The sequence below is a fragment of the Neofelis nebulosa genome, chromosome 9 (assembly GCF_028018385.1).
Source record: "Neofelis nebulosa isolate mNeoNeb1 chromosome 9, mNeoNeb1.pri, whole genome shotgun sequence".
NCBI classification, from domain to species: domain Eukaryota; kingdom Metazoa; phylum Chordata; class Mammalia; order Carnivora; family Felidae; genus Neofelis; species Neofelis nebulosa.
In genome coordinates this window covers 75,167,549-75,180,315 of record NC_080790.1, presented here as the reverse complement: position 1 = coordinate 75,180,315, position 12,767 = coordinate 75,167,549, and the positions used below count along the sequence as shown (strand labels likewise).

Sequence of the window (12,767 nt, the reverse complement as noted above, 5' to 3'; positions counted from 1 at the left end):
GAGGGAGACACAGAATCCGAAGCAGGCTCCAGGCTCTGAGCTGTCCACATAGGGCCTGACATGGGGCTTGAAGTCATGAACCGTGAGGTCATGACCTGAGCCAAAGTCGGACACTCAACCAACTGAGCCACCCAGGCGCCCCTCCACCTCACCTTATACTCTGCTCTCTCCCTAACCTATCAGCGTCTGGTTCTTTCACATTTTCTCCCTACCAAGCACAAACCAGCTTAAGTTTTATTTTACTATGTGGACAGAGCTCAGACTCTGCAATAAACACAGGACAGATCATTCAGAAAGCAGAGAAAGAAGAAATAGTTTCTATTACATTTGAGATGCTAATCTTGAAATGCCCCCAGTGCTCTTCTGATTAGATTCCACACCGAATAAAACATGTAGACAACAGCAAGCCTCCGCCCTCAGACATCTCCGATTCTCCTTGTGTGACTCTCTGGGAAGATATAGATAGCATGGAGTAATCTCTCCCGGGGAGTTCATTGTTTCCTCTTTCCTGTTTTGAACAGAAATTTTCTTTATTGTGTGAGTACAGCATGTAGAACATATTCTCTGGCATCACATAAATATTTACTTAATACTTAAAACTCATGCTCATGAAGCATTAATTCCACTTGAAAATATTATAACCTATTTTCCTCATGGCAAATAAAAAAGAAAAGTCACTGCTTCTTTGATTTTCAGTACCTAGTTTTGGGGGAAGGGTGGTTTTGTCTTCTTTCCATTTATCTTGTATCTTTTCACCAATAAATCCATAAAGGCAGACCAGAGAATTATTGAGAGGGAAAATTAACCCCTCAGAGACGGAATGGGAAGGGTTCTGTCTGGCTTCTATTAGGCGCTCCCCCCAAGCCATAACCACCGTTGTCTGGGATAACCTTGTATTTGTTGCTTTGTTAGTGGAGATCTGTGTATTAAGGACCAAATCTAGAATATCCGAGGGCAATAATTGAGAGAGTGGCCACAGGCCATCCTTTGTGGTGTGGAGTCTGTGTCCAGAACAGTGCCTGATATCCATTATCCACATAGTAAACGTTTTTAGATGAACGGTTTATTTTATTCCCTTCGAAGATTTTTAGTGTGTCTTTTCACTTAGGTTGTTTGAGTATGCTTATCCTTTTCTCTTTCTCGTTATATACATACAGACTATACACACATTTCTTAGTTTTCTTTTTTCTAGTTATTGTTTCTTGATGGATTAAGCATATCTGCCTTTCTTAAACCACTGCATTAAATGCCATCATGTAGGTGGATCATGAACTAATCAGTCCCTTTAAGCTTCCTTTCCTACGTCTCCAGACGAGAGCGGAGGTGGGCAGCAGCAGGAGGTGACTTCTGTCCACACAGTTGGGTACAAGTGGGACCCCCGGGCCATCCCTCCATCCTTGGGAGGTGTGACTGGATGGGCCAAGGTGGGAATTTCTGAACTGACGTTTACTGTTTATTAACTGTATGACCTTCAACAAATAAGTTATTTAGTCTCTTGAAGGTTTGGTTTCTTTGTGTGTAAGTCGAGAATAATACCACTCCTTGGTATTAGAGGATGTATGTAAGTTGCTTACATATCTCATGTATATGCAGTAATATCTCATGTGTATGTAACGGCACCTCATGGATATGTAACAGTACCTCATGAATATGGAACAGTACCTCATGTGTATGTAACAGCACCTCATGGATATGTAATAGTACCTCATGAATATGGAACAGCACCTTATGTGTATGTAATAGTACCTCATGGGCATGGAATAGTATTTCATGGATGTGAGGTGCTTAGAATGGTACTCAGCGCATGGCAGGGGCCCCATAAATTGTAGCTGTTATTTTTCAGCTTCCCATTTCTCAGGTTTGACAGTTACTTAGACCAAAACTACGAGGATGGTTGAGTTTTCTTTGTATTGTGAAATTACCTGCCTTTGAGGACTGGATTCATTCTTGGCTTGGCTTCTAAGAAAAGCCTTCTGAGAAGGTCCCCAGCCTTTCCCCAAACCCGTTGCATTTCTCACTGAATCCCAGAACTGAGTCAGTGTCCCTCGCCCAGCCCAACCTTCCTGGAAGCTTGCCAAGTCTGAAGATGGAGTTGTTTTTCTAAAGCTCCTAATGGATGGGGTGGGGAGAGAGAATGCTGACTCTCTCTTACTCACAGTGACAGGTGTGGAACATCTGGAGGCAGCTGGGCCCCAGCAGGGTGGGGCAATTAGGGGGTGACTGAGCAGGTTTCGCAGGGTGGGGAGTGAGGCTGTTTCACCTCCCACCCCCGCAGTAAGGAGGTATTGTGTTCGCACCAGGAAGAAAAAGAGAAGCGCATGAGCTTGGGGTTTAGGCTGAGCCATTGCATTACTCCTGCTTGATAGATAAGAAAGCAGAAGCCCAAAGACATTGAATGAATTGGTCTAGAACATAAAGCAAGTTTGGGGCAGAGGCAACATTTGTCTGGTCTCCTAATGCCTAGTTCAACCAAATTGGCAGAAGAGGTCAAAAGAGAGAAGTCAGAAAAAAATAAAGACAACCCCACAGCATACTTGCTTGTGGAAAAGACCCCCGTGTGCCCCTGAGCATAAGGATAGGTGACTGTCCTGTGGTGAGGAACAGCAGTGGTACCCAGAGGCTGCTGGTCATGCATATTGGTCAGTCTGGTCCAGGCTTCTGGTCAAGGGTCTTGGGCAGGGTCGATCCTTGGGTTTGGCCGTCCTTGCTACATGTGACCTGGAAGGAAGTGCTGGCATCCAGGTGTTCATAGGTCTGGGCCTGTCAGAAATTCCCTGCTCGGTATTCTTAAACTGAAAGATATCCCAGGTGTGTGGAGGTGAAGGGTGTCTGTCACCTCATGTAGGGGATGGTGTTCAGTCCTGTCAAGCCAGCTCCCTTTTTGTGTAAGAGGTGGTGAGGTGGGGTGAGGGAGGACATGGCGGAGCAGTGAGATCTTCAACGATCAGACTGGTGCCAGGAGCTGCTTTTCTCTGTGTGCAAGAGTGTCCCTGTGGTTGCAACAGGGAGGTCTCAGCCCCGGGGAAAAGGGGCCAGGTGAGGAGAGACTAACAGTCGTAACTGCAACGCGTCGGCTCTTTTTGCTGCTCTGCCACCTGCCTGCAGGCTGTCCTAGATTCTTCTGAGCATGGGGGCCCTAGGATGCTCATCGTGTAAAGCTCCTAGGAGCCTGAAGTTGATAGACTAATCGAACCACGTGGGAAACCTGCCAGGAATGTTGCTGGAGGCTGAGGTTACAGAGGATCTCAGGGTTGCTCCAGAGGATTCGCTGCTTTGCTTGATGCCTCTGTGAACTCTTGTCATTATATCTGACCGACCAAATCTGCGTTTCCACAGAAAGTTTGACAGAAGTGATCCAGCTTTTTGTTGGTCTCTCCGTGACTTACGGTCTCCCCTTCTGCTGTGTGGCAGACGCACCCATAAAACAAAGGATCTGGAAAGGGCCAGATGGGGGTTCTGGGAGGAAAGCTAGCCTGATTTTGCCTCTGGGGCTGCTGCAAACGAAGGGTCCCACGAGGTGGGCGTAGTTGGGTGCATCCAGTGACACCAGTGAGCATCCTTCGGAGCGGGCGTCGGGAGGCAGGTCAGGGCGACTCTTCGCTCAGTTTAGAAGCACCGGTGGCTGTGAAGCTGATGAAATCTGTCCTGTCCCCCTTTGCACTGCAGCCTGTCTCCTCGTTCATGCCAGGCAGCCTCCCGCTTCCACAGCACAAAGGACCCTTAGGCACAGAGAACTGCTTTTAAAAGTCATTAAGGAACATTAGAGAACATTGTTTTCAAACACTATGTACAATACATAAACCCATAATCCTAGTAGAGCATAGGAACTCTCACTTTTGTTACCTTCAACCTGCAAATGTGTTTTCCATAGGTTTGTGCTCTTGTGAATTCTGTTTACAGTATTCTATCACATTTCCCCATGTTCCTACATAGTCTCCACTTACTGTTTTTAAATTGCTATAGATGTAATATAATTCATTAGACCATTCTCTCTCTTTTTAAAAAAATATTTATGTATTTATTTTTGGGAGACAGAGCACAAGTAGGGGAGGGACAGAGAGAGAGAGAGAGAGACAGTATTCAAAGCAGGCTCCAGGCTCTGAGCTGTCAGCACAGAGCCAGATGCAAGACTCGAACCCATGAGCTGTGAGATCATGACCTGAGCTCAAGTATGACACTTAACTGACTGAGCCACCCAGGCACCCCTAGACCATTCTCTTAATGTTAGACAATCAAGTTACTTCTCTTTGTTGGCCAAATTAGATATGTGATGGGGAACATCTGTAAATTACATAGCTTTTAGTTTAATTATTGACTTAGAGTTAATAGCTAAGGAACTCAAATGAAAGGATGTGAGTCTCTTTGTGGTATTTGCTATTATTATAATATCACTTTTGGAAATGTTATGTCACATTGTGTAGGTATACTGTGGATAATACCATTTTAAAGCAAATTTGTTTCTTTATTAGATATTATATGGTAAGTCAGCGGACTGCTCTGCTTTGCATTTTAAAAATTCCTAGGAAGAGTGAATATTTTATATCTCCCCCATAAATTTTATGCTCATGTCATTTACACAGTTGTCTCTAGGGATCTTAATGGATATATTTGGATGTGTTGATACATAGACCTCTGTGGTATTCTTGCCATTTAACTTGAAGCTAATCAGGAGGAAAGAGATAAATCCAGATTGTGGAACATTCCATAAGACAACATAAATGTGTCATAAAAAGAAAACAAAGCTGTTCTAGATTAAGAAGGCTAAAGAGACACAGCAACTAAATGCAAGGCATGAGCTCTTAGTAGCTTCTGAAAAAATTTAAAGCCCCAACAACTATAAGAGGTATTTTGGGGGAGGACAATTGGAGAGATTTGAAAATGAACTATATGTTAGATAATGTTACAGCAATGTTCAATTTCCTGACCCTAAGACTGTGGTTATGTAAGAGAATGGCTTGTTCTCAGGAGATGAAGGCTAAAGTATTTAGGGATAAGGTGTCACTGTGTTTGCCACCTTCAAATGGTTTAGCCAAACTACATAGGTTTATATCCTATTATATATTCTATATTAATAATATTATGATTAAAACATGATCATAATATTAATATTGTAATTATAATATACGGTTATACTATGTTCATGATGGAAATAAATGTAATAATACTTTATTGGTCTGTATTATTATGTATGTCTATAAATAATAGAAATTATTCATGATATATTTAATATCTAATCTATTAACTGATTTTTATATACACATCTATATACATTTATAAATCCTGTCACACTCACACCACACACTCACATATACACGTGTGTGATGCATTACCCCACAGGAACTGCATTTTAATTGAGACCCTTGACAGCAGCAGGAAATGCTCAAGGGACCAGTTTCTGCTGGTGAATCCAGGCCTGGCAGGGAGGTTCTGTGGGGCCGAGGAACCCTGCGGCTCCCCTCATGATCCAGGCATGTGGGTGACAGGCACAGAGATGCTCTGGCCGGACCCTCGGCTTCCCTGTCCAGAGGAATGTGGGAGGGAGTGTGCTGACCGACCAGGGGCCCCGTCCCCTTTCTCCTATTGCCTGTCCTACTACTACTGTGTACATGGCAGGTGGGGAGGTCCTCAAGGGAGCATGAGGTTTACCTGTGTTCTTCCCCTCCTATAGCCTTCTGTTTTCTCGCATCTTTGACACAGAATGTAACTCATGAGGCAGTGTGGATGTGCTCTGGGGGCAGGAGTGGCAGAACCTTTGGGGGAAAGTTCAGTCTGACAATCAGACTAAGGGGAATTATTCTTGGCTGTCTGTCTAACCTGTCCCCAGGACCCTCCCCTCACCTGCCACAGACATTAAACAGCTTCTCTCCAGGTGTGAGTGCATCCCTCCAAGAGATCTTTAAAAATCGGTGGGGTTAAATTAATGGGTTGCTGTGTTAACCTATCAAATCATTGGAAACAGAGTCTAGAAGTTTGATTTGGTCGCTGGTCATTTCTGTAAAAAGTTGAGAAATGAGGCCCTCAGGGATACCTGTAACCCCCGTTCCAGCAGCACTCCCTTGAGGAAACTAGATTGGACTCATCATGAGTTTCACCGAAAACACAACGCTCCAGGGTCAAAATGACTAGTAAGCTTGAGGGATTTGCAAATCAAATTGCATCTTAAATGCAATAGGAGGCCAACTTACTATTTCAATGTGTCCCATGGGGAATCCGGTGAAGGCAGTTAAAGGTTGCCTTTTGCAGAGAATTTCCATCCTCTGGCCTCAGCTGCCCGGGCCTGGAAATTGGTGTCTGGATTTTTGTAGATGAGGTTTGTAGCAAGTAAGGGCTGCATAGATTCTTTTTTTTTTTTTTTTTAACCATGGTTTTTTTTTTCCTGCTTATAAAAATGGTAGAATATTCTGAATGCAGTGAAAAGTAGGAAGCAGAAATGGAAGTCACCTATCATTGCACAATTGGGTGATGGTTGCCAGATTTCTTTGTGTGTGTGTGTGTGTGTGTGTGTGTGTGCGCGCGCATGTCTCTGTGTTAAAACAGAACTGGAAAAGTAGATTAAAAAAAATAAATAAAACAGCTGGGATGTCCCCATAAGAATTTGGTCACCTGGGTCTTAGTCCCTAGGCTGTGGCAGGGTAGGAGGTGGGCTTTCCATATTCCATATCTTTCTGTGTCAGAGACTTTTTGAAATAATAAGCACCAGTTAGAAAGGGGACCCAGGCAGGCTGGGGGCCAGGAAGCAGGGGGTCTGCAGGCAGACCCCCATTGGGGTCTCAGGGTCTGTGCTGGGGATCAGCAGCTCTGCCTGTCTGCTTGGAGGCTGCTTCCCTCTAAAAGCCCACACTGGGCATGTGCTTCTGTCTTGCCTTTCCCTCCTCCAGTTTTACATCCCTCCACCCCTACCCTCTCTGCCTTGACCCCACAGCTGCCCTTGGAGTCAGCAGCTGTTTGGCTCACACAGGTGCCCTCCATTGCAAAGAACCTTATTTTCAAAGGGGTCTGGGAGGAGCCGTGTTTCTTCTCCCCGGTAATGGTACCACCACGGTGGCATATTGAGTGTGGGGGGACTTTTGGGAGCATGGAGCTTTTTCAGTGCCATGTAGGCGACCTTCCAGGGCCTGCACTAGTACTGGGAACCAGGCAGGAGAGTAGAGCCTACCTTCCCTGCCCTCGGGGAAGCTAAAGGCAACTCAGCCCTTGTGTTATGAGAGCTTTGAGGCTTTGCTGTTGGGAAAGTGGGCTGTCCCCCAAAGCAGTGTGTGGACAGTGGAATGGTGGCTTCTCCCCGCTGTCTGGGTTAGAACCTGGGCTCCACCACTTGGTAGCTGTGTTCGCAAGAACAGGAGACGTGAACTCTCTATTCCTCAGGTGGCACACCTATGAAGGGGGGATGCTATCAGTATCCTTCAAGAAAGGGTGGTTGTAAGGATTCAGTGAGCACCTGCCACAGAGTAAGCCCTCTGTGAGCGTTAGCCGTTATTATCATTGTACTAATCTGCTGGACTCCCATGACAAAATGCCATAGACGGGGTGGTTTCGACAGTGGAAATGTATTTCTCATAGTTTTGGAGGCTGTCAGTCTGAGATCAAGGTGCCAGCATGGTCAGGTGAGGGCCCTCTTCCCGCCTTGTAGACACCCACCTTCTTGCCGTGTCTTCAAAAAATAGAGAGCTCATGTCTCTTCCTCTTCTAAGGGCACTAACCCCATCCTGGGAATCCCACCACCATGACCGCATCTCATTGGCGGGTAGAGCATCAGCATGTGAGTTGGGGAGGGGGGAGACATAAGCATTCAGTCCATAACAATCACTATTATTGTTGTTGTCATTTATTAGCCCCCTTGCAGGACTTACTTAGTTTTGCAGCAACCTCTCCTGTGGAAGGAAGGAAGAAATGGGGACAGTCCTTTTGTCTCCAGTGAGGTCTTAAAGTCCACGGTGGTGGGTCTTGAGCCTTCTGGAAAACCGCTCTTACAGGGTTATATTTCCCTTTCCTTTCGACCTTTGGGAAAAGGCTCCTGGTTGTCCTAGGCTGGAAGAGGGGAAGGAAGAAAAGTCAGATTTGGTGGCTGCTTCTCTGGGCCAGGCGGCTGGGTGCAGAGGGCTCACACCACCGACTCCACAGCACCCTGTGTTTTCAGCACTGTTATTCCCATTTACAGAGGGCCAGGCCTTCAGAGGCTCCAGGCAGGGAAACGCCGCAGTCTAAGGTCACACTGCAAGAAGCTGCAATAAAGTGTACACCTTGAGCCTTTGGGTTCCCACACCCTTGCAGCCGGGGGATGGAGCAGCCACAGGACCAGGGCAGGACTGGGATTGGGATGGATTTGGAGGGCGCCACTGGTGCAGGGAAAGGCACACTTTGGGCCTTCCTGCCCTGAGTGGTGCTCCCTTGCTGGGGCTGGGCAGTGAGGCTCAGACCCCGGAGCCCCTCAGCCAGTGAATGCTGCCCCCACGCCTCTCCCACTCCAGGCACCGACAGTGGGGTGGGCGGTCTCTTGTGAGGTGTGCTAACCCAGATTGTGTTCTCTTCTCTGCTCTTGTCCTTCCCCAGCCCCTAAAGACAATGAAGAGCGAGTGTTCAGGGAGCGCATGCGGCCCAGGAAGCGGCAGGGGGCCGTCAGGCGCAGGGTCCACCAGGTCAACGGCCACAAGTTCATGGCCACCTACCTTCGGCAGCCCACCTACTGCTCCCACTGCAGAGATTTTATCTGGTAAGGCCCTCTCTCCCGGGAACCTCTAGCTATGCCTTCTCTGAGGCAAGGAGTCGGGGAAGCGGTGTAGGAGAATAGAAACTTTATTTTTAAAGTGCTGATGTGCTTTATGTCCTCTATTTGATTGGAGAAGACTTTTCTGGAAGGTTAAGTGAATGTTTAGTGCTTGGGAAGGGGGGATAAATGGAAAGAACAAACCATGGTTCCTGGTGACTTAATACTTAGAATCATATCACATATCACGTTTAAGGAGTTAAAAGTTTATAACTAGTAATGGTATATTGTGATGTATTTTTTTTTAAGAATCCTTCTCTTTTAGAGACACAAGCTTAATTATTTACAAATGATATGGTGTCTGGGATTTGTTTAAAAATGATCTGGAAGGAGAGGACAGGGGCTTGGGGTAAAGGACATAATACTGGCCACGTGTTGATCACTGTTGGAGGTGGGTGATAGGCCTGTTACATTTATCTCTTTATTTTTGTATGCATCTGAGTTTTTCCATTATAAAGCTTAAAAAATACTTGAATGCCAATACCTGTAATTCCAAGCAGTTGTTAATAACTGTTCTAACAGTGGTGCTACCAGGGTGGCCAGATTTCAGAGGAGTGAGAGAACAGCATTGGCTGGAGTGCTCAGGGAAGGCTTCCTAGAGGAGGTGGCATTTCTTTTTTCATGATGACTGGGATTTGGTAGGCAGAGACAGGTTGTAGGCCTTTTGAGGAAGTGGAGAAGGATAAGGGGCACTCGCTTGGGTATTGGAGGGGGGATTTTAAGGAATACCGACCATGTGCCAGGCTTTCTCTTAGGCACTGAAAATGTCTAATTCAATCTTCCCGGTGTCCTACGAGCTTTGTATTATCAAACCCATTTCATTAACAACAGTACCGAGGCTCAGAAATGAAAACAAGACTAGTCTGGCGTCCCCCAGGTATGAAGTGTCAGAGGCCCGACTGAAAGCTTTTTCTGACATCCCACCAGCCTTTCTGGCAACCTCTCTGAGCTCTTGAAGTTTGCCAGTACACTTGGATCCTGTGTGGCGGAGAAAGAGTGAGGCCAGTCTGCAGCATGGACCATGCCAGGGGATGTTTGAATTGGACTCTGAGGCCCCCTGGATTCCCAAGGTGTCCAGGAGTGGCTTGTCTTGTCCTTGTGGTTTTCCAGGACTAGCCACCAAGGTTGGCATGGGCATCTGAGGCGGTGCAGATCAGAGCAAACTCGACTCGATGGAAGCAGAAATAACACCCCACTCCCACCCACAGACACATTTCACCCCCAAGGCTGCTTCTGCCCTCTGACCTCCGTTTTCTGTATTTCGGTCATAAGTTGTGTATTTGGAGGGAGTAGGCTGTGAGTGCTGAGATTTATGGATTCAGCTCTCCTCTGAGCCCATAGTGAGCTCCACGGGGTTCTAGGCTTCCTGAGGCACTGCCCCCAAGTGACGTCCGGCTGCTCTTGCTGGGCTGGAAATTGCAGATTGCCCCCTGGCCATTTGGTGGTGGTTCACTGAGGACAGGGCCCAGGCCAGGTTGGTTGGATTGTTCTGTGTCCATTGGTCCAGATGGTCCATCTTGTCCATCCATGCTGACCCAAACCCTGCTCCAGGGAACCCTACACCTGCCATGGAGGGAACCTCTAACATTGGCCTTCACCACACAGTACACTGAACCCCTAGTCCTGGCCACAGACTGACCTGGAACTCTTGACTGATTCTGGAATGCCCTGGAAATGTATCTGTAAGCTGCAGCCTGCCTACATGATTACCCACAAGGAACAGCACGTTTGACTAATCAAGGCCTGCCTTGAGCAGGCAGAGTCTTTGTGGCTTTCCAGAACACTAATGGCCCCACTGGAATGGCTGTTTGTCTAGGGAGCCAAGACCTGATACTGACCAAACTCTATATTCATCCAAGCACTGGGTCTACCCTCTGATGCTGATATTAAAGCACCCTGCAAGTGGGAGTGAAACCACTAGCTGGTCCTCCCGTGTACTCAGAGCATTGTGGGTGGTGGCCAGAATGGGGTGGCTTTGTATGGTTTTTGACCTGCTAAATTTTATTAAAAGGCTGTATTCTTCTTTTCAGGGGTGTCATAGGAAAGCAGGGATACCAGTGTCAAGGTAAGAGACATTGTATGATCTAAATCCTTGGGGGCCCACAGGCCTATCGGGATCAGTGACACGGGAAGCATGTGCTGGGTTTGACAACATTTGAAGGCTCCATACTGTTTGCCTGCTTATGGTCCCTCTCTGAGAAGCAAGACCCTGCTTTTCTTTGTCCCCGCCTGGCCCTGGCTCCTGCATTCACATATGAGAGCAGAGTACCTGGGGGTGTCACCCATCCCCAGGTGTCCTAGGGGTCTTAGCATCTTTCCTGGTGAGACACAATAGTCGAAGGCCCTTTGGAGGCCCCACTCTACAAGGAGCCGGGCTCTGTGTCTCCTGTCTGCTCCCTCCTCTCGCTCCCTGGAGAAGTTCCCTCACCTCGTTTCACTCCTATCACCCAATGGTCCTTGCTGATTCTCTTTTTTTAGTCTCTACTGTGGAATCTTTAGCTCTTAAGCATTTAAGACTCACTTGAAGTTACTGCAGATTGTTTATTTCTGGTTCTTTGGCAAAAATACTAGGTCAGGTTGTCCAGGACTGGAGGGTGGATATGCGCTTGTGGTCATGTCAGCCACTGGTTAAGTTGGGTCTCACCCCTGGGGAACTTGGATAGGTTCTTTTGGACCTTCCCATGTCCTTAGGGTATCACGTGTACAAACAGTTGCTTACCTCTTCCACCACACTGCCCCATGACACTGATGACACAGCTACAGGCCGCTATGAAATTAAACAAAAATGTTCGGCACGTAAGGGCACAGCCAGATCAAAAAGCTTAAGAACTCCTGTGCCACAAGACATCCATTCCCCTGCTGCAGTGTTTGCTATCACACCTGCCAACATTGACGTTCCAGAGTGGACCACAAGGCTGCTGCAGTACCTTTAATAGACCTGCTTCACGGAAGGGAAACTGTTCCCTGACCTTGGTGTAAAGAAGCAGGGAAATTGATCGGTACTTCTGGAACTAGAGAAAAGTGCTGATGCCCTCTGGGTGTGAGTGGTGCATTCTTCTCCAGAGCATTTAGGAAACCCTAATGGCTCTGATGGCAAAGTACTTTGAAATGACGAAGCACGAAGGGCTTCAGCCAGGATATTACTTTAAGACTTGGTGACAGAAGGGGCGTGGCTCCCCTCAGCCCTCTGCTCAGAGCTGAATCTTGGGTTGGGCACCTCCCTACCCCCCACTTGTCGCTCAGCCTTCCGTTTTTTGCTGTTTGCAGTTTGCACTTGCGTGGTCCACAAGCGATGCCATGAGCTCATAATTACGAAGTGTGCGGGATTAAAGAAACAGGAAACTCCCGACGAGGTAAATGTTTCTAACATTGAAATTCTGGGCTTTCTTCTCTGCCACTCCCACCCTCCCCTGCCTCCTCCAGCCTCCCTAAGAAAATCCTTATCTCTCTGAGCTCTCCTTGCTTTCTTCATTGTGTTTGATCAAAATTAAAGGAGTTGTCTACAGCCTTCCAGCGTGAGGCACACTCTGCAGAATGAGCGTGGCTCAGAGTCAGGTTCGCGTCTCTGGATGTTGTGCCAAGAGCCGTGTGACCCCAGAGCTAAAGCCTGCGAGGAAAATGTGAATTGGTTTATGTCATTATCTCATTGGAACGGAAAAGTAGCTAGCTGACATGTCAGTAGCTCCACACTGTTTATAAACAGTGTGAGACCATGCACAAGCAACAACCTTTCTTTATGAGATGATGGGGGAACAGAGTAGAAGCAGCAGACCCAAGAAACACTAAGGAGGTGGAAATAGCCACAGTAATAATAAGAGCCAACGTTCACTGGGTACTTCCCATGTCCCAATTTCAGTACTTCATTGAATATTATTTAATCTCATAACAGTGTTAATGAGATCAATGCACTTACCGTCTTCATTTTGCAACAAAGAGAGTAGAAGCACAGAGGGGTCAAATTAATTTGCCCCAGATCACACAGCTGCTGTGTGAAAGAGCCCCA

General features: G+C 47.0%; 1 protein-coding gene across 3 annotated transcripts in view; it reads left to right on the top strand.

Annotated features, from left to right (window-relative positions):
* Positions 1 to 12,767, top strand: part of PRKCE (protein kinase C epsilon) — a 502,434-nt gene that overhangs the window by 305,507 nt on the left and 184,160 nt on the right. For all 3 annotated transcript variants that reach the window (XM_058684224.1, XM_058684226.1, XM_058684225.1), the window contains exons 3-5: positions 8,551 to 8,710; positions 10,795 to 10,829; positions 12,032 to 12,117. In XM_058684224.1, the coding sequence (XP_058540207.1) occupies positions 8,551 to 8,710; positions 10,795 to 10,829; positions 12,032 to 12,117 (281 nt within the window). The remainder of the gene's footprint in view (positions 1 to 8,550; positions 8,711 to 10,794; positions 10,830 to 12,031; positions 12,118 to 12,767) is intronic.